General features: G+C 38.6%; 1 protein-coding gene across 1 annotated transcript; it reads left to right on the forward strand.

Annotated features, from left to right (window-relative positions):
• Nucleotides 1-1905: 1905 nt before the first annotated feature.
• On the forward strand, nucleotides 1906-14955 carry arl8 (ADP-ribosylation factor-like 8). The gene is made up of 6 exons (XM_039693067.2): nucleotides 1906-2378; nucleotides 9129-9189; nucleotides 9498-9645; nucleotides 12837-12920; nucleotides 13016-13167; nucleotides 14578-14955. The coding sequence occupies exons 1-6, from the start codon at nucleotides 2333-2335 to the stop codon at nucleotides 14624-14626; spliced, it is 540 nt and encodes a 179-aa protein (XP_039549001.1). The 5' UTR covers nucleotides 1906-2332; the 3' UTR covers nucleotides 14627-14955.
• The last annotated feature ends 4109 nt before the right edge of the window (nucleotides 14956-19064 follow it).

Consider the following 19064-nt stretch of genomic DNA (forward strand, 5'->3'; position numbering starts at 1 on the left):
TTCACACTATAGTGTAAATACACTCTGCTGCAGACCAGAGGGAACTTGTGGTTCAGGCAACACAGAAAAAGACAAATATGAGTAGGCTAACCAACCAGCTTCCTCTCAGTGGTCAAAATCAATGCAGAGTGCTGTGGTTTTTGGTCATACCCTAGTTTTGATTCAGATGAGTAAAACATTCAATCAATCAATCCACCATCTGTGAATCCATATATCTATCCACAAGTTTCCGAGGGGCGCTCCTGTAAAAAATAAAGTGGGTGAAACTTCCGGTGACGCGGCGGAAGTAGCATTCCAATGGTATTTTGTGTGTTAGTTAGCAAAGAGGCTAGCTGTTTTTCGGAGAATTATTTTACTATTTAAAGACGCAAATCTTTATGAGAGATGTCGTTACGGAGCTCAGGGACAACATGTGCTGTTCGCGGTTGTATGTATAACCGGACTAAACTAATTTAGTGGCTTAAACGGGATTGTTTTGAACATAAGCTGAAAACGAAATCAGAGTGATCCTCCCAGAGCCTGTCTCTGATCCTGCCAACGACTGTAGTTTCCATCACCTCCCAAAAGACGACGAATCTTCCTGTGTACATTTGTTTAAATTCTTAATGTTCTATAAACTCTATCAGCATGTGATTGGCTGTTCGCTACTGATGTTACACCTAAACTCAGGATCAAAGCCTGTGTTGACAGAATACCAAATGTGCCAGTTAATGTATTCAAGCAGCACATTCATTTATAATTTTGAATAAACTCCAAAGCACAATGACTAAGTGTGTATTTTTTATTTGAACTGTCTGTCACCATGCCTTGATGAGTATTGATTATTAATAATGTTATTATAATACTCCCAATCAACTACTGCTGAGGGTAAAGGTAATGTTATTTCACCCTTTTGAATTTCGTTGAGGTTGTGTTCCCACATCGTTATCTAGTTTGGATCGCTATAACTTGAATGACTGTCAACTGTTGAATGAACGAGTGTGAAGTATGTCAAGTTGCGCTTGTTTACTTCCAACCGGAAGTCGCGCCCACTTTTGACGCAAGGCCTCATGGGGCGTAGGAAACTTGTGGATAGTATTAGGGTGCTTCTCAATATCCCTCCTCGTCTCCTCGCTCCTCCGTCCTCCCTCCTATGACCCGGAAACCGATCGAGCTCAGCCATCTTGAAGGACATCTCAATTCTCTAATTGCACCGTGAGGAGTCGAGGATCGAGGAGATAGGAGGCTTCCTGAGGAGTCATAAGCGAGGATACACAGATGCATCCTACGCGGAACTGTTATATTCACTAAACGTGACGCACGTGTCAATTCTCCTCCCCCTTCACATCGGTCATAATCATTTTAATTTATACTTTACCTTTGCAGTTTTTATAAACCACACATCTCAGATATTTCAAGTATTGATCAAGTATTCCAATGTATATAAAAAAGCTTTTATTCGATTCCTCTGTCCTCCTTTCCTTTCCTCGCTTCCTTCCCTCGCGTCCTACAGGGGGTGGAGCTGAGACGCAAGGAAAGGAAGCAAGGAAAGGAAACGAGGATGCACAAATAAGAAATGAGAAGCACCCATGGTATCTATCTGACAGCCTGCATGTCTAGGCATGTCTACATACTAACAACCTGTCTATGTGCCTGCATGCCTGCTCATCTATCTGCTGATTTGATTTGTCCATGTCAATTTAAAAAGAAAATGTATCTCGTGTTTGCAACCGTGATGAATGCAGTAGATTCCATGTTCAACAGGGATTTTAAATTAAATATAAAGCACATTGGATGTGACACTTGTGGGTTCGCTAAAGAAGAAGAAGAAAACACTTGTGGGTTGGATGTGTGCACGTCATGATCCTCACCATCCTCACACGTGTTGTAATGGGGGATGGTATGTTTTGTGTGTACATAGGCTACATCACAGGCACAGCTACAGAGTGTTTGTTTACCCAGCACGTGCACATATTACTCCATTGAGTTCATCCTGTGGACCTATCCGTGTGTGTAGCTTGACAACGGGAGCTGATGTGCGCTTTTTTGTCCATGAGGAAAATGTGGATGAGGTCAGAGTGACCTGGGAAGTGAAGTGTATCCGCCGCGCTCGCATCTGTCGCACACTTGATCTGATCACAAAGAAAGAAGAAAATGCTCGGGAGCCGCTCGCATGTGTGAACACACCGTGGACATACACACACGGACAGGAGGCATGTGCTACTGACTTATCGTTTCTGCATGGCGCGAGCGAGTTTATGAAGAAATAACGGCTTCGTTCACGGACAGCTGCTGTTTAGGCCTCTCGCTAAACTCCCACTCACTGGACACGCTCTCTCACACACCAGGAGAAATGGGTCTAATTTTCGCTAAACTATGGAGCTTCTTTTGTAATCAAGGTAAGAGGTGTTTGTTCTGACTGGTTTATAACGAGTTGTTTTGGCTGTTGTCCGACCCTGGCAGATATCCAGCGGAACTGAGCTAACGTAATGGTAATGCTAGTGAACTCGTTTTAAAATCCTTTGCGATCGAAATTACTGTCTCTTACTGACACGTTTACTTGTTTATCCTATATTTTAAATCGACCAGATCGTGTTTTTACGTTTGTTGGTCCCTTCTCCCGGTATCTCAAACACATCAGATGATCTGGTTAGTGCGAGGTGAAGGTAACAGATGGGTCATATCTAAATGTCTCCTAAATGATCTCCACATAAACTGGGTATTATCCACTTGTTGAAGCGATAACGTGCTTTCTGAAGACTAACGTATGTTGTTGTAAGACACGTAAATCTTAAACTATAATGCCCACCCCCTCACACCCCCAAATTTGTTTTCATTTTGTTTACTTGGAGTTAAGGTTTCTACAGATACTCCTTTTGTCACTCCATCAAAACTTAGCGAAAGTAATAAAGTTACTGAAGATGAGATGGTGCAGTGCCTGAGGAAAATACTTGGCCTTTGAAAGAAATCTGAATAGACACGAATACTGCAATATATTAAACACTTAAATGTGTATTTTGTGTGTTTTCTTTCCTCGAGTCTAGTCTGAAGGAAAACATGGTAGCTCAACCTGACCAGTGCATGAAAAAGCAATGGTTTTGTCTTAGTGGATTTTGCTGCCTACAACTAGCCTGTGATTAAACTTTACTTTTTTTCCCACTGACATATGTTTGTATGTCTTAACTGCTGCTGTGGCAGATGTGTCTCTCGTGATGTAGGTCCAGAGGACAGAGGGGTCAGATATCAGCTCCAACTTATGACAATAAAAGGAACTGATTTGAATTGAATATGCTTTTGTGTTGAGAAACAGACGCCACAAGCATCTGGCAAACAAAAGCAGCATGAGGAAACCGTTTTCCTCTCCCATTGTTCGCCTGTTTCAGCGGTCAGTTGAGCCTGCCCAGAGAGATCCAGCCTTCAGGACAAACCATGATGGACAAAGTCATGGAAGCTGCAGAGATTTTAACTTGTGTACTAGATTGTTTTCAAGTTACACTTCTAACTTAATTTTTAGTAACCGAATACTATTTACTGGCAATTTTTTTGCAATTTTGTCCCCTGGCAAACATTCCTAATCACATCCAGATTTCGGTCCTTTAACGCTGGAATGGACGTTGTTGATTTTGTGTGCACTTTCAATAATTTCAGACACCAATTTATTTGCATTTATAGAAGTTTCTACCTGTTAATTGTTGTTAACATAAGATTTCTTTTGTGTGCTAGATATGTTCCTTACAAATTAAACTAGCCAGTAGTCCTGTGGGCTAAATGCTGACTCTTGCTCTAGGTCCAATTTGAGGTCCCAGGAGAAAGTAGCTCTTTGGCCTACTTGCTTAGACATAGAAGGAATTCTGTCTGTTGGATTTGTAATCCCATTCTCTTTCCTAATTCCCTGGATTACTGTCCTGAAGAGGACCAGTCATGTCATTAAATTGAGTGTTGTTCTCTCTAATACACAAACATTCCTGCAATCGTAATAAGAATATCGTAACAGCATCATATTATTATTATTAATGTTGCTGTTTGAGCATAAAAAAAGATCTGCTAGGTTACAAAGCTCAAAGTCGACTCTAAAGGGAGATATTTTATTTAACGGAGTCCACTTTCCGAGAGCTACTATAAACGGCTTGTTTGGACACTATTTTAGATGATGACACAATGTTACTCATAATGTTGCTCATTTAAATAATCCCTTCCACGGAATACGCTGAACAGCGGACAAGGCCTGGATTAGCATAGCTGCTATGTCAAAATCCCTATACGCACGGGATTAGTATTATCTGGGGACTTCGCGTGAATTTGAAATTACCAACCCACATCTGAATTTCGTGTGGCGCATTCGCATGGTATAAAGGAAGTCTGATTTTACTCAAATTTACTGACTTACCTCCCGGATATGATGTCATTTGGCTATTGCTCGGAAATGTGCCCTCCAATGTTAGCGATCCCCCTATCAAAAGCAGAACTGTTTTGGTCTTGTAAGTTACTACAATTCTTGTAGTAAATTCCGCTTGTGGCATGCATGGAAAGGAGCCTCGCGCTACAAAAAAATGAAGCCTAAATCTGGTTATCAAAAAAGAAGAGTGGAAAGAAATCTGCATGAGGGTAGACAACTTCTGACTATTTTTTTGGGGGGGAGGAAGAATGGTGAGGCTTGCGAGAGAAAACTGTGTTATTTATTACTTATATTACTTATCCTTCTGCCTCAGTGAAGTAGTCTTGTCAAAAGTGGGCTACCTGTACTTTATACAAATTAAATAATTAAATTGTGCAAATGTGACAATACCAGTATTTCTATGCGGTTTTACTGAGTAGGCCTACTGAGACTTAATTCGATACACGCAGATAGACGGTTGTATTCAATCGGTCCACGTTTAGAAGCGTTCTTGTTTCCAGTGCTGAGAACTCTAGCCAATCACGGAGAAGTCTTTTGAGCATATGAGTGTAGTGACAAATCAGAATTCCCATCTTAGCAAAATTGAAAAATATTTGAATGCTACATTTTAATGCATTTTAATGCAATACAACCTAAAGCATTATTAGGAACACCATACTAATACTGTATTTTACCCCCTTTCTGCCTTAATTCTACGTGGCATTGATTCAACAAGGTGCTGAAAGCATTCTTAAGAAATGCTTGCCCATATTGATAGGATAGCATCTTGCAATTGATGGAGATTTGTGGGATGCACATCCAGGGCACAAAGCTCCTGTTCCACCACATCCCAAAGACGCTCTATTGGGTTAAGATCTGGTGACTGTGGGGGCCATTTTAGTACAGTGAACTCATTGTCATTTGAAATGATTCGAGCTTTGTGACATGGTGCATTATGCTGCTGGAAGTAGCCATCAGAGGATGGGTACATGACGGCCATAAAGGGATGCACTCCATGAGGTCAGAAACTATGCTCATGTAGGCCGTGGCATCTAAACGATGCATAATTGACACTGACACTAATACCCCTTTTCCACCCAAAAAGAACTGGTTTGGAACTGGTGCTGGTTCAAAGTTGGTTCGGAGTTGGTTCAACTTGTGAACCCGTTCAGAACCTGTTTTTTTTTCCACTGACTAGAGCGCCCAGGGAATGACGTCGTTACGTCACTGTGTACATCGCTAGAAACGCTTGCAAGTACATTGCCTTGAGATTATCTCCAACTCGTGTACCAAGAAGGCTTTAAAAAATATGTAAGTCTACATATTGAAATATGTAAGTCTTTTAATCTTTTCGTTTGATAAGTAATCTTTTCTGATGTACCCCTTGTGTCTTTTTTCTTTCCATTTATTTGTTCTATATCGTGACTGTTTTCTTCTTTGCTTATGTTTCAAAATAAATTAATAAATAAAAACGATTGCGCCAACTTCAAGCATAACGATTACAAAGGCGGACTCCATCGTGTTTTTGCAAATGTTTCTCCTGGCTTTGCGATGGTCAGAAAAGATGTTTAGAACACATCTAAACCCGCCCCAGCCCCAGATGTAAGCATGACATGGTAAAAGAACGGCTCTAGTCCAGCAAAGAGTTGGTGCCGCTTTGGAACCAATTTTCCCGGCCGAGAACCGGGTCTTTGGCTGTCGAAACACAAAGAACTGGTTTGCGTGCAGGCACCAGCTCCAAACCAGTTCTCAAAATGCTTTGGTGGAAAAGGGGCTTAAGGGGCCTAAAGTGTGCCAAGAAAACATCCCCCACACCATCACTACACCACCACCACCAGCCTGCACAGTGGTAACAAGGCATGATGGATCCATGTTCTGTTTTCGCCAAATTCTGACTCTACCATCTGAATGTCTGAACAGAAATCGAGACTTATCAGGCCAGGCAACATTTTTCCACTCGTTAACTGTCCAGCTTGAATCAGTTTGAATCAGTCGGCCCATTCTCCTCCTCTGACCTCTAGCATCAACAAGGCCTTTTCACGCACAGGACTGCTGCATACTGGATGTTTTTCCCTTTTCACACCATTCTTTGTAAACCCTAGAAATGGTTGTGCGTGAAAATCCCAGTAACTGTAAATTATCGACGTTTTTGTGATCAATTACCATATTTTTCCAACAAATATCATGATTAGATGGTAGATAACATTGTACCTATAATTTGCAAGAAAAACATACCACTCTTAAACGCCCTGTGAAATCTGTTCTTGCAAAGTCTGTGCATGAAATCCATTCTGGATGCTGCATTTGTTTGCTAAAGAGGGGTGTGGCGGTTTTAGAATTGGTGATGACGGTTATGACATGAGTCAAATGTGACTGCAAACTCCGTGCTGGTGGGTACGGTGAGACATGCTCGGGCAGATTCGGCTTTTCGTGCATACTAGCATGCGGCATAGCGTGCGCTGTTACAAAAAGCTGTGCACACAGCCAAGCGAAATGGGATCTTGCCGGTCTTGTTCACCCAATGCCTCATTTTTGCCACTCACACCTTCATGCTCAGGGGGACGCGTCGACTATAAACAAGGCTTTAATCTGTCAGCGCGTGCACGGACATCTCTCGAATCTTCACCAGCAGTAGCAGCCTCATAAACACCTCTATCCTCTATTCTCCTATATCCTCCTCTGTTTCCCTCATATTCTGATATTAGTATTTAGACATTCTCTATGATAGAAAATGTTTGTAAAATATATTTTAATAGCACAGTTTTGGCAGTTATAGAGTTCTAATGAATCTGGTGTTCAACTATAAATGTCGGTCTCACGGTTATAACCTTCACACCCCTAGTTTAAAGGGTAACCAAACCCCAAACCAACTTTTTTTGCTTAATGATCTGTAAGAAAGTGGCTTTATTGGTGCTGATCATTGATTGGAGTAACTTTTTTTGACGTCTGTGTTCTGCCCTCTTCAGTTTGAATGGTGGCTATTGCCGTTGAATTTTCATAATGGATGTTTGCAGTGCTTCGTGACGTAAGTGTTGAGAGCTGACGTAAGCAGGTTCCAGCTCACCACTCCCTTGTTGTTGAGTTGGAATTACGAGTATTGAAAACGATCAGGATAGACTATTTTAGCATCAATTTAGCATAGCATTTACTATATAGTAATTTAGATTATTTTGTGTAGCCTAGTTAGTTAGTTAGTTAGTTAGTAGCATAGTACAGTTAGGATTGCTTCAAATTAGCATAGATTTATCTGTATTTAATACAGTGGTCAGGATGGTAACGGAATAGAGGTGGACATCGGCTTCTCCACACAGCTCGCGCTGTAGAGCGCCAAACACTGCTCGTCCTGCATGGACTACACCACCACAGCGGTGTCTTGATATGAGTTATCATGTATATTTTAATCACAATTTATGGTTAGGCTAAAGTTAATCTTCTGCGGTCGACAAACGCGTTGACGCATTTTGCTGGATTTTTTCACATAGCGGCAAAATATCAATATGAATATATGCCTATAGAGAGCGTGCACCATTGACATTAACTCGACTAAACTCCTCAGATACCGATCGCGATGCGGGAGTTAAGACCGCAGTTTGAGCCAGCGGCTAGAATTAATATGGCCCTGTGTCCATAGACAATTTACCCTCCTCCACTTCAGGTGAAGGTGGGGGAGGAAAGCCTTCTACTTCAATTGACCGCTCTATTGCAAAGCTATTTGCGTCACTCCAGTCACTCTCCATTTTAGAGTCTGACAGCAGCTTTCATTTCCGGAACACATGCTAAGCGCTGCCGATCACAACAACACACTGGGCCAGCTAACCAATCACAGCACATTTTGTATTTCGGAAGGAGGGACTTAATCGAAACCAGATCTAAACAGCACGTTTGGGACTGACTGGGGAGAAAGGAGCTGTTGTGTTTTTGAACAAGCATGATTCTAGTACACCCCAAAAAACAAAATCACGACTTCGTAAAAGGGCATAATAGGACCCCTTTAAATAAATTAGGAGCTCTTTTAAATCATTAACCACTCACTCATTATCCTTTGGCTAAAGCATAGAGCAGTAGCACTAGTAGTCTTACATTAGAATCAGGCTAAATTTGTCCTTGAGTTTGTTATGAAAAGTTCCTCCAAATCCTGTGGGAAGTGTTCCGCAGTCTTAAACAGTCTCTCTTCATGGCTTTAGTTTGCCCCTATGAATTTTTTGCTGGAGACATACAGAAGTGAAATAGGGGTCAGTGCTTCTGGAGGAAGTAATAGGCGTGAAATAGTCTTTGTGGAGCAGCCAAAGATATCATGAGTTATCCTGTCCTGCTTCCTGTAGTTCACATCTGAGTTTAAAGGTGGAAAATATCGAAATGTGCCCTCTCTTTCAGATACACACACATACATACACAGAGGCTGCAGGCTGTCAGAATTTCCTCACATTGAGCTTCGATAAAGGATGGATCACTGGTTTATCTAATCACGTTTTCCTGTTATGCCATTGTGCTTCCCATGTGGCTGAGTTGTGTGTTTGTATGGGATTGCTGGACCAATTATCTGGGAGTTAGAACAGAGAGAACGACAGAAACAAACAAGCTCTGAAGGAAAGAACACTGTTATGTAATGAACCAATTTAATAATGGATTACATTATATTTTACATTTTGTGGCATTTCACATATTTTCTTATTCTTATTCATTGAGATTAATTTGAATTTTAAATAAAGTTCTTGTAATATTAATTTGACCATTCTTTTAATCCGTAATATATATTGTTTTCTCTGTTATGCAGAACACAAGGTGATTATTGTGGGGCTGGACAATGCTGGAAAGACCACTATACTTTATCAATTGTGAGTAATAGATATTTTATTTACTTGATTAGGATCTTTAATTATATTAGTAGTCTCTAATTCATTGAATAATAGAATAGAGTCTTTATTGCCACACGCCTGGGCCAGCCAAAATTGTTACGGTGAGAATGGACATTCAATATACACTAAACATGCCAATTTATTCATCATAGAATGTGCAGTATTGAGTAAAACAATAGATTGAGATACTGTATGGAAAGATAGGTAAAGTTTCCATTGTGGTAATTAATGTGAAGTATACAAACTGCTCTACGGTTTGTTTTATCTGAACCTGTTTTGTTGTGCAGTTTAATGAATGAGGTGGTGCACACGTCTCCTACGATTGGCAGCAATGTGGAAGAAATAGTGGTGAAGAAAACCCACTTCCTGATGTGGGATATCGGTGGTCAGGAGAGTCTCCGTTCCTCTTGGAACACGTACTACTCCAACACTGAGGTAATGCACTTATACACTACACTGCTGGAAGCTGAACCCCTTTGATAAGGGATGATCTAATAGAATTTAAAACTTCACACGAGAGGGGATTAGATTACATAATTGATTTTTTTTAAAGGGTTGGTAGATAAAATTTACGTGTTTAGGTCCCATGAGTGATTTACTGGCTGTGTCTGATTGGTGCTGCTCTCAAGTCACCTTTATTTATAGAGCGTTTTATGCAATACAGAATGTTTCAAAGTATCTTGACATATTGGCTGTTGTATTGCTGAAGTCAGTTCTGTGTTGTTGAATTGTAAATGGGAACAAATGTGTAGGTCTCTCTCTATGATAAGCAGAATGAGGATGAATTTCATGTGTCCTGTTTTAGGCCTGTTTTTGTATTCACAGAGACCTCATTGAGTAGACAGGAAATCATTGGCAGAGAAAGATGTATTGGCTTGGAAACATGACACGTGAATTGCATCTCTTCTTAAAGAAGTTTCTCATACTTTAGGAGGCTGCATTTATTTGATGTGTATACAAAAATGTGTTAATATATATTTTTAAATGTAATCTATTCTTGTGATGGAAAAACATCATTACACCAGTCTTCAGTGTTACATGATCCTTTGCTGCTCAAGAAATATTTATTATTATTAACCGTGTTGTGCTGCTGAATTTTTTTGTGGTGACGGTGATCATTCTATTTCAGGATTCTTTGATGAAAAGAAAGTTTCAAAAGTCTTGAAATGGAAGTATTTTGCAATTGCAACATATAAATGTATTTACTGTACAGGCTTTTGAATTGAATGTGTTCTTGCAGAATAAAATAATTTCTTTGTTTTTAAAATATGTAAGAATGTACACTCACCTAAAGGATTATTAGGAATTATTATTTCTCATTAATGCAATTATCTAATCAACCAATCACATGGCATACTTCAATGCATTTAGGGGTGTGGTTCTGGTCAAGACAATCTCCTGAACTCCAAACTGAATGTCAGAATGGGAAAGAAAGGTGATTTAAGCAATTTTGAGTGTGTCATGCTTGTTGGTGCCAGGTGGGCCGGTCTGAGTATTTCACAATCTGCTCATTTACTGGGATTTTCACGCACAACCATTTCTAGGGTTTACAAAGAATGGTGTGAAAAGGGAAAAACATCCAGAATGCAGCAGACCTATGGGTAAAAATGCCTTGTTGATGCTAGAGGTCAGAGGAGAATGGGCCGACTGATTCAAGCTGATAGAAGAGCAACTTTGACTGAAATAACAGCAAAGCATTTGTGAAGCCACAACATACACAACATTGAGGCGGATGGGCTACAACAGCAGAAGACCCCACCGGGTACCACGTATCTCCCCTACAAATAGGAAAAAGATGCGACAATTTGCAAGAGCTCACCAAAATTGGACAGTTGAAGACTGGAAAGTTGTTGGTCTGATGAGTCTCGATTTCTGTTCAGACATTCAGGTGGCAGAGTCAGAATTTGGTGTAAACAGAATGAGAACGTGGATCCATCATGCCTTGTTACCACTGTGCAGGCTGCTGGTGGTGCTGTAATGGTGTGGGGGATGTTTTCTTGGCACACTTTAGGTCCCTTATTGCCAATTGGGCATTGTTTAAATGCCACGGCCTACCTGAGCATTGTTTCTGACCATGTTCATCCCTTTATGGCCACGTAGTGCATGTACTCATCCTCTGATGGCTACTTCCAGCAGGATAATGCACCATGTCACAAAGCTTGAATCATTTCAAATTGGTTTCTTGAACATGACAATGAGTTCACTGTACTAAAATGGCCCCTACAGTCACCAGATCTCAACCCAATAGAGCATCTTTTGGGATGTGGTGGAACGGGAGCTTCGTGCCCTGGATGTGCATCCCACAAATCTCCATCAACTGCAAGATGCTATCCTATCAATATGGGCCAACATTTCTAAAGAATGCTTTCAGCACCTTGTTGAATCAATGCCACGTAGAATTAAGGCAGTTCTGGAGGCGAAGGAGGGTCAAACACAGTATTAGTATGGTGTTCCTAATAATGCTTTAGGTGAGTGTATGTGCTTTAACAATATCAGGTCCTGCTACTCCCTATTTCTTTGTACAAGCCTACTCTATTGGAAAAGACAGCGGAAACATTTTATGAACTAACAATCAACTAATTTTACATTTATTAATCTAGGTAAATGTTCATTTTTAAATATAACTTTACTTCATGTGTGTTTATAATATATTTGCTTATGTTAATTTATATAACCTGAAGTGTCAGAAAGGTATTGGTAATATGTAACAATTCAAGTTTAAAAGAAGCATTAAATTTTTTGTCCAATGTTATTTTATGCAGTCTTAACTTATAGAACTTTTCATTTAAAAGGATAGTTCACCCAAAAATGAAAATGATCATAATTTACTCACGCTCAATTTGTTCCAAACCTCTATGAATTCCTTTCTTCTGCTGAACACAAAAGATGATATTTGGAAGGATATGGGTAATCATTAAATTAATCAAACAGTTTGGATCCCATTGACTTTCAGTGGAACTGATTGGGGCCAATCAAATATTTACTGACATTTAGCAAAATATCTTCTTTTGTGTTCAGCAGAAGAAGGAAATTCACACAGGGTTGGCACAACTTGAGGGTGAGTAAATTACACAATTTTCATTTTTGGGTAAACTATCCCTCTAAGTGTTCCCACCTTTATTTTAAATATCAAAAAACAACTTTTGACTAGAATCTGCTCATACAGATACATCTTCAAATGGGTATTTTTAGTACCAGTATCTAACAGCACATTCAGCACAACAAACTAATAGCATATTGAGATGAACAGCTGTGGGTCCAGTCTGCTGTGAACAATAGTTTGAACAACAGTTGTGCGCAGCGGTAATTCCGCCAGATCTTAGCAGCTGGTGTCTGATTCAGAGTTCAAAGTTCAGGGTTACACAAAGAGGTTTGAATAGTGAGACCCCTGCCTTTCATTCAGAAAGTGTGCGAATAAAATTTGTGGTGGGGCCCTGCTGTCAAGCTTTATTCAGGAGCACTCGCTTTTACAGACCATAGATACACCATTTCTGCCAAGGGCATGCGCTGAGCAACAAACAACTCTGTGGCCTTGCTGAACTTGGAAACCACCTCTGAATGCTGAAGTGCAACAGTATGCTGCCTGACATCTGATGATAATGGTGTGTGTGTGTTTTCTTTGGTAGTTCATCATACTGGTAGTGGACAGTACTGACAGAGAGAGACTAGCCATTTCTAAAGAAGAGCTCTACAGAATGCTAGCACACGAGGTAATGCTTTAACATTTACGCCACACACATAAAACTCTGGAGGATGAATATAAAGCTTCACTCTTGCAAAATGTTGATTCTGTTCATTCGTTTAGGATCTCCGCAAAGCTGCAGTGTTGATCTTTGCTAATAAGCAAGACATGAAGGGCTGTATGTCTGCAGCAGAGATTTCCAAATATTTGACCCTCAGCTCCATCAAGGATCATCCCTGGCACATTCAGTCCTGCTGTGCGCTCACTGGAGAAGGGTAAGACCTGCAGTACCTCTGAACATGAACTATTCTAGCCTGCAGTAATTGCTTGCCGTAGGGGATTAATGATTTCAAAATGTAATAATACAATAAAACACAGCAAGTTCAAATTGAAATACTGTTTTACCCATAAAGAAAAATCTTCAAAAGGATGCGCACTTCATGGAGATCACAGCAGCAGCCTAATAATCAATCAATCATGCAGACACCTGTGATCGGCTGCAGGGCAGGGTTTGCGCTTATCAACGCTCTTTGTTCCTTGCTTTGCTATTAGATTAAATTAATCATGTCCCAACTCTCTAACAATATCATCTCTCTCCAGATGTATCAGTATTACATTTTATTGAATAATACACTTTCTCATTTGCCGTCTCCATCAAATTTGTTCATGCTCGTTTTCTCTGTTTTGACATTTAGATTAGCTTTGCTATCATCTAATTATTTCTTAACGTTAATCCTTTTAAACATAATTTAACAACTATGTAAATATAAAAACGAATATCTATTTTTCATTCACTAATTCTGTGACGCTTGATCACTTGAAACTAGGCATGTGACGGTATGAAATTTTCATGCTGCAATAATTGCTATAGCTTTTATCACAGTATTGAAATAAGTTGCAGTAAAAGAATTATCACTATAACAGATTTAATAACTCTTTTTCCTTGTAACTAAAAGAACTAAACATTTTTGTGTATTGCTTTATTGTATTAAATGTTCAAAATCAACAAATGTTTCAAACAAATTAAAGTGCAAAAGAATTATAAAGACCAATAGGTATTATTTTACAATAAGGTCTAATTAGTATAAATGCATCAACTAACATTAAAAATGAGCAGTAGCTGGATTTGTTACAGAAGTATTTATTCTTTGTTTGTTAAAAAAATACAACTGTTAGTTTGTTAGCTAAGGTCCATAAAATAATATCTTTAAGATTTTTTTTTTATATATACAACTTTTGACTTATTTTGAGATTAATATATATAATATAAATATAAAGTGACTGAACAATAACGAATCGGAACATATATCGGAACAACATCTAGGGCATGTTGTAGTCCAGAATAAAATATAAAAATGTTTTAATTTGAAAATGAATAGCCTAAAATCTTTAAATATTCGGTTCTGCGATGAACACTTATCAATAATCTGAATGGCTGTTTGAGACATTTAAATACTGCAGGATTTTTGCTGTTTCATCAGCGCCACCTGCTGTCAGAAAGTGAATGTGTACACGTCTCTGTCACTTCCGCCATGCGCTGTTAATGCGTGTCCGCGCATGCCTCTTTGACACTGCATACAGCCTGTTGCGCATTTTAAACGGTTGATGGGTAAAGTATTTTTAAAATGCAGCATTTTCTTATTAGTGCATCCCTATTTAACACTTTGTTTGTGTGTGTGTTTCAGGCTGTGTCAGGGTTTAGAGTGGATGACCTCCAGGGCTGGGCTCAGATAGCCTCTGATTCTCCATGTCCTTATTGACTATGATTTCCACCTCCTTCGGTGGCATCGCAGACTCATCCTATTGGCTGCTTATGTTTTATTTTAAACCTCTCAAATCTCAGAATTTACATTTTGCAGCTGAACTCTTTGGACACCTACCTCAGCTGGGATTTAATGGTTATGTGAATCTGGTTCGACAGACTTGTCGATCAGTAATGTATCAGGAGCATCTGGAGTTTTTTATTGGGTGTATAGCAGAAGATATTCAAAGTATTTCAACTTAAACACTGCAGTGCTGGTATGTGTTTGTGAGGACGGACCTTGTATTTTTAGCACTCTGGCAGTGGAAAAGAAGTTCTTTGGATGGGTTTATTAAGCTAATCGTGTATGTTTTTTCTTTAAATTAATGGAAAGAAATTATTTGAATGGTCAAAAGGTTACTTTTAAGGTGGGGACATTTTTGGGTCAGTTGTTGTCATTGGTCAACGGTTTGATTTGGTTAAACTTTGGGTATCGAGTGTTTTAAGTGCCATTGGTACCTACCCACCATCACCACTACATATCGTGAAAACACCTGAGCATATCATATAATATTTCACATTACCTCAAACATTCTTTACTGTAGAAGGTGCTGTTACTATTTCAAAAGTGACCATTGCAGCTTGAAATGGCATTTGAGATGCAATTTAAAGGTCACCAGGTTTGATCTCAGCTGTTAGAGAAGGCTTAAAGCTGTTTTAAAAAATGTTGTTGATGTGGCACATTAGATGGATTTATTGTAATGCTTGTTACAGGTGTGTGTTTGAATGTGAGAATGTCCAACCAACATCACTGCAGGTGAACTAGCATGTTTTTGTGTGTGTTTGTTTTAAGTAGCCATGATCCTCGCTCGAGTGTGGTTATAGCATAAAGGTCATTGAGTTATCATAAGGAAATAATGGTCAAAAGTAACTCATAAGTAAGTATTATGATTTTCTTTTCATCCAAATTCTGTTGGTGCAAAAATGGAACCTGCTGATGATCTTCATAGGTCATAGCCATTATAAGTTGTCTGTTGCTGTACACATGATCGCTGTTTTTTATTCATATTTGTTCAGCTCCAGACATTTCATACTATTTTTTTTTTTGTCATCTTCGCTGTTTGTATGGTACATGAGCTTTAGTGCTTATTTTTCACATGTTGATTTTGTCAATGTGCTTTTTGATTCAAGCTGAAACTGTTCTGTGTTTTCCATCCTCTCCGAGCGCTGCGTTCGAACTTCGATTAAGAGAAGCTTTTGTAAGACAATGATGCAGTGACTACAAATTGGTGCTCTCACTGACATTTCCCTGCCAGCAGTGAAATCATTTTACATAATTATTATTGGCTGCTGAGCAAGGCAAATCAGTCCCATGGATCTGTCTGTCTGTCTGTTTTGCAGGGGTTTTATATGGTGGTTTTTTGAGGTCATTACCTGACCGGTGTGGATGTGCTGTTTATTGTCATACCACAATAAAACATTCATGGAGTCTTCTCTGATGGAATAAAAAATGAATTTGGCTGTTGTTACTTGGCATAAAAGGCTTCATTGGTCATGAAATATATTTTTTTTTCCTCAGTCTGAAGCTGTATGTGTTGGTGTATGCATCATTACAAACCTGATACGAGTATGTTGTATACTACCATGTTGAAACAGAGGTCTTTGGACAAGACTATTGGAAAAGTTGAAGATTCTGTTTCAATGCTGATGTTCGGTCAAACCATTCGGTTCTCAGATGTGCCATTTCTAAATGAGAAGGTGAAATCTGTAGCAACTTTCCTTATTCTTATAATTTTATAATAAAAGCTTTTATTTTGAAATCTGAATTGTTATTGTTGCATTATTGGGTTATTATGCATGAATGTAAAAAAGATGAGTGTACAATTTTGTGAGCTATACAAAGCCTTTTCTTTTAAATTTTGTATTTTCAGTTTATTAAAAGAAAAAGCAGCTGCAGCAACCTTGGGTTAGTCTTGTGTATCCATTTGGAAATTAAAAGTTTCTTCATAGTTGATGATCAGAAATGCTTTCAACTGTGAAAGGAACTGATTCTGATGTAAATTATCCATATGTTGAGGCAAAAAAAACAACATGATAAAGGGGCGGGGGCACTTTAATGAGCAAAATCAATTATTAATGTATCAATTATTATTAATGTAATCAATTATTTATAATGTAAATATTATAATTACAATTTTATAATGGGGGGCCATAGTCTTTCATTTATAGAAGTGTAAGAGACAGGAATGTTGGTCTGACCCAGGTCGTACTTGAAACCATCTGCTCTTATGTTGAATATTTATTTTTAATTCAGTGCCCATGAAGCTTCAAAGCTAGAGTTCCCCATTAGCTCAAGTATGCCTGTTTGTTTTTATTATAAAGTATTTAATTATAATGTTGATTTGTGGCTTCAACTTTGTAGTTATTTTATTGGCCATGTTCATTATAATTGTCCTACATCCCTATGTTTTGTTACTGAAGTAACTTGTTCTCCAATTAAGTGTACCCGTAGTTCTCAACCTGGTGGGTGAACGTTCTCATTCAGTAAAACACATTTCGTGTTGGAAAACGGTAAACAGGCAGAACTACAAAACAGTAGCAAAACTCCAAAACAATCGCATTATTTTGAATAAGTAGCTAATTATTTCATCCCCTCTAAAAAAATATGTTCTATATAGAATAAATGTGTTTATTGTAATCTGGACATACTATTCATCATGTTGCCCATGTTAGCAGAGGTAAGAGGTAAAAGAGGTAAAAACGATATAAATACTGTTCGTTTTCTCACACAAACTGCTCGTTTTGTGTTTTAGGCCATCAATGTGTGCTTACATTTGCGAGTCATTAAATCATGTTTAATTTTGACTTCTCTGTGCATGCTCTTTGAGGTGGTGACCATAGACCTTCATTATATGACTGATAGACACGAACGGTTTGAAAATGGAGAATACTGTGGAAACAAAGACGCATACATCTTGGATGCCCCTGAGGTAGGCTAAAACAAATAAAAAATTAATTTCAAAGTAAACTAAGTCCCTTTTAAAGCTGTAGTTTGCAGTTTTTCCTCTTTGTCGCCATCTCTGATCGAAATCTGCAATCGCAGTCATTCGCGGGATTATCAACTTTACGTGGGTTGTGATTCGGTCCGGCACAGCGCGGATGAACACTATGTTTGAGGAGAGTGTGAAGCTGTCAGTCACCACACGGTGTCCATGCTGGCATACAGAATCTGAGATTATTCTTTTTGCCGAAATAATACATATAGTTGAAATTATTGTTAATATTTCAGGCAGAGACCTCGTATCTCCATATTTCATCATGGATTGATGTCACTTTCCCGCCGGATACAGTAAAAAAGAGAAAAGAAATGCTCAAACCTCATAACTCCACCCGCCTTTATTGTGATGCAACATGACAACATGACTTTTGCGTAAACAGACACGCTACTTTCAAGTCAAATGGGGTGTTATCTATACCCATTTTGAGCTATGTCTACGCCGTTAAATGTCTGAGGGATTGCGCGTGTATGTAGGCCTACATGCCGAGCGAAACGAAGCAAAATGTAGATCTACATCTGGGGAGCGATATTTTTTTTCCTAGGATGGTAGGGAAGACTCATAAATGGTATTAACCCCACTGACGGGTAGGTTTAGGGACAGGGTTGGGGTAGGTCATATATTTATACTGTAATGTAACTTTAAGTCAAAGGTTATGCGTGTTGATAGCACGGCAAAAAATGGAAATATATTAAAAACATAGTGATATTGTGAAATTACAATTTAAGATGATAGTTTTCTATTTTAATATTGGCTACATTACAGTCTTCATTGTCACATGATCTTTCAGGAATTATGCTAATTTATTATCAATGTTGGAAACAGTTGTGCTAATGTTTTTTTATAACCTACGATACTTTTTTTTTGGATTCTTTTATGAATAAAAAGTTTAAATCTACATGTACACTTCCGTTCAAAAGTATCACTATATTAGCATGATTTCTGAAGTATGTGACACTGAAGACTGGAGTGCCTGATGAAAATTCAAATATAATAAGTAAATTAAAATAAAAACATTGTTTTAAATTGTAATCATATTTCACAGTAGTACTGTTTTTTTTCTGTATTTTTTTTTTTAAATCAAAAACATTTTTGGCTTAATTAGCATAAGAGACTGCTTTCAAAAACAGTAAATTGATTAATGTTTCCAAACTTTTGACCGGTGCCATGTCACAATATGAGGTAAATCTGGTGTTGTGCCGAATTATGTCCACTGCTAGATTATCACTGTATGACTGTGTCAGATGATTAAAGAAGATGATGCATCTTGCCAACATTCTCAAATGTGTCACTGAAATGACAGAAATTGCAATTGCACATTCTATCCACTAGGGTGTGGCATTGTCAAGCAAATGGTTCCCACAAACTGCGTTCA

This window comes from Pimephales promelas, chromosome 1, assembly GCF_988280905.1.
Source record: "Pimephales promelas chromosome 1, fPimPro1.hap1.1, whole genome shotgun sequence".
In the NCBI taxonomy this organism is placed as follows: domain Eukaryota; kingdom Metazoa; phylum Chordata; class Actinopteri; order Cypriniformes; family Leuciscidae; genus Pimephales; species Pimephales promelas.

Bases quoted from the DNA above. Each gene is read 5' to 3' on its own strand.
- arl8 (XM_039693067.2), top strand. From the start codon at position 2,333: ATGGGTCTAATTTTCGCTAAACTATGGAGCTTCTTTTGTAATCAAG. The intron at 9,646-12,836 runs GTAATGCACTTA...TTTCTTTGGTAG, and splicing joins CGTACTACTCCAACACTGAG to TTCATCATACTGGTAGTGGA. The intron at 13,168-14,577 runs GTAAGACCTGCA...TGTGTGTTTCAG, and splicing joins TGTGCGCTCACTGGAGAAGG to GCTGTGTCAGGGTTTAGAGT.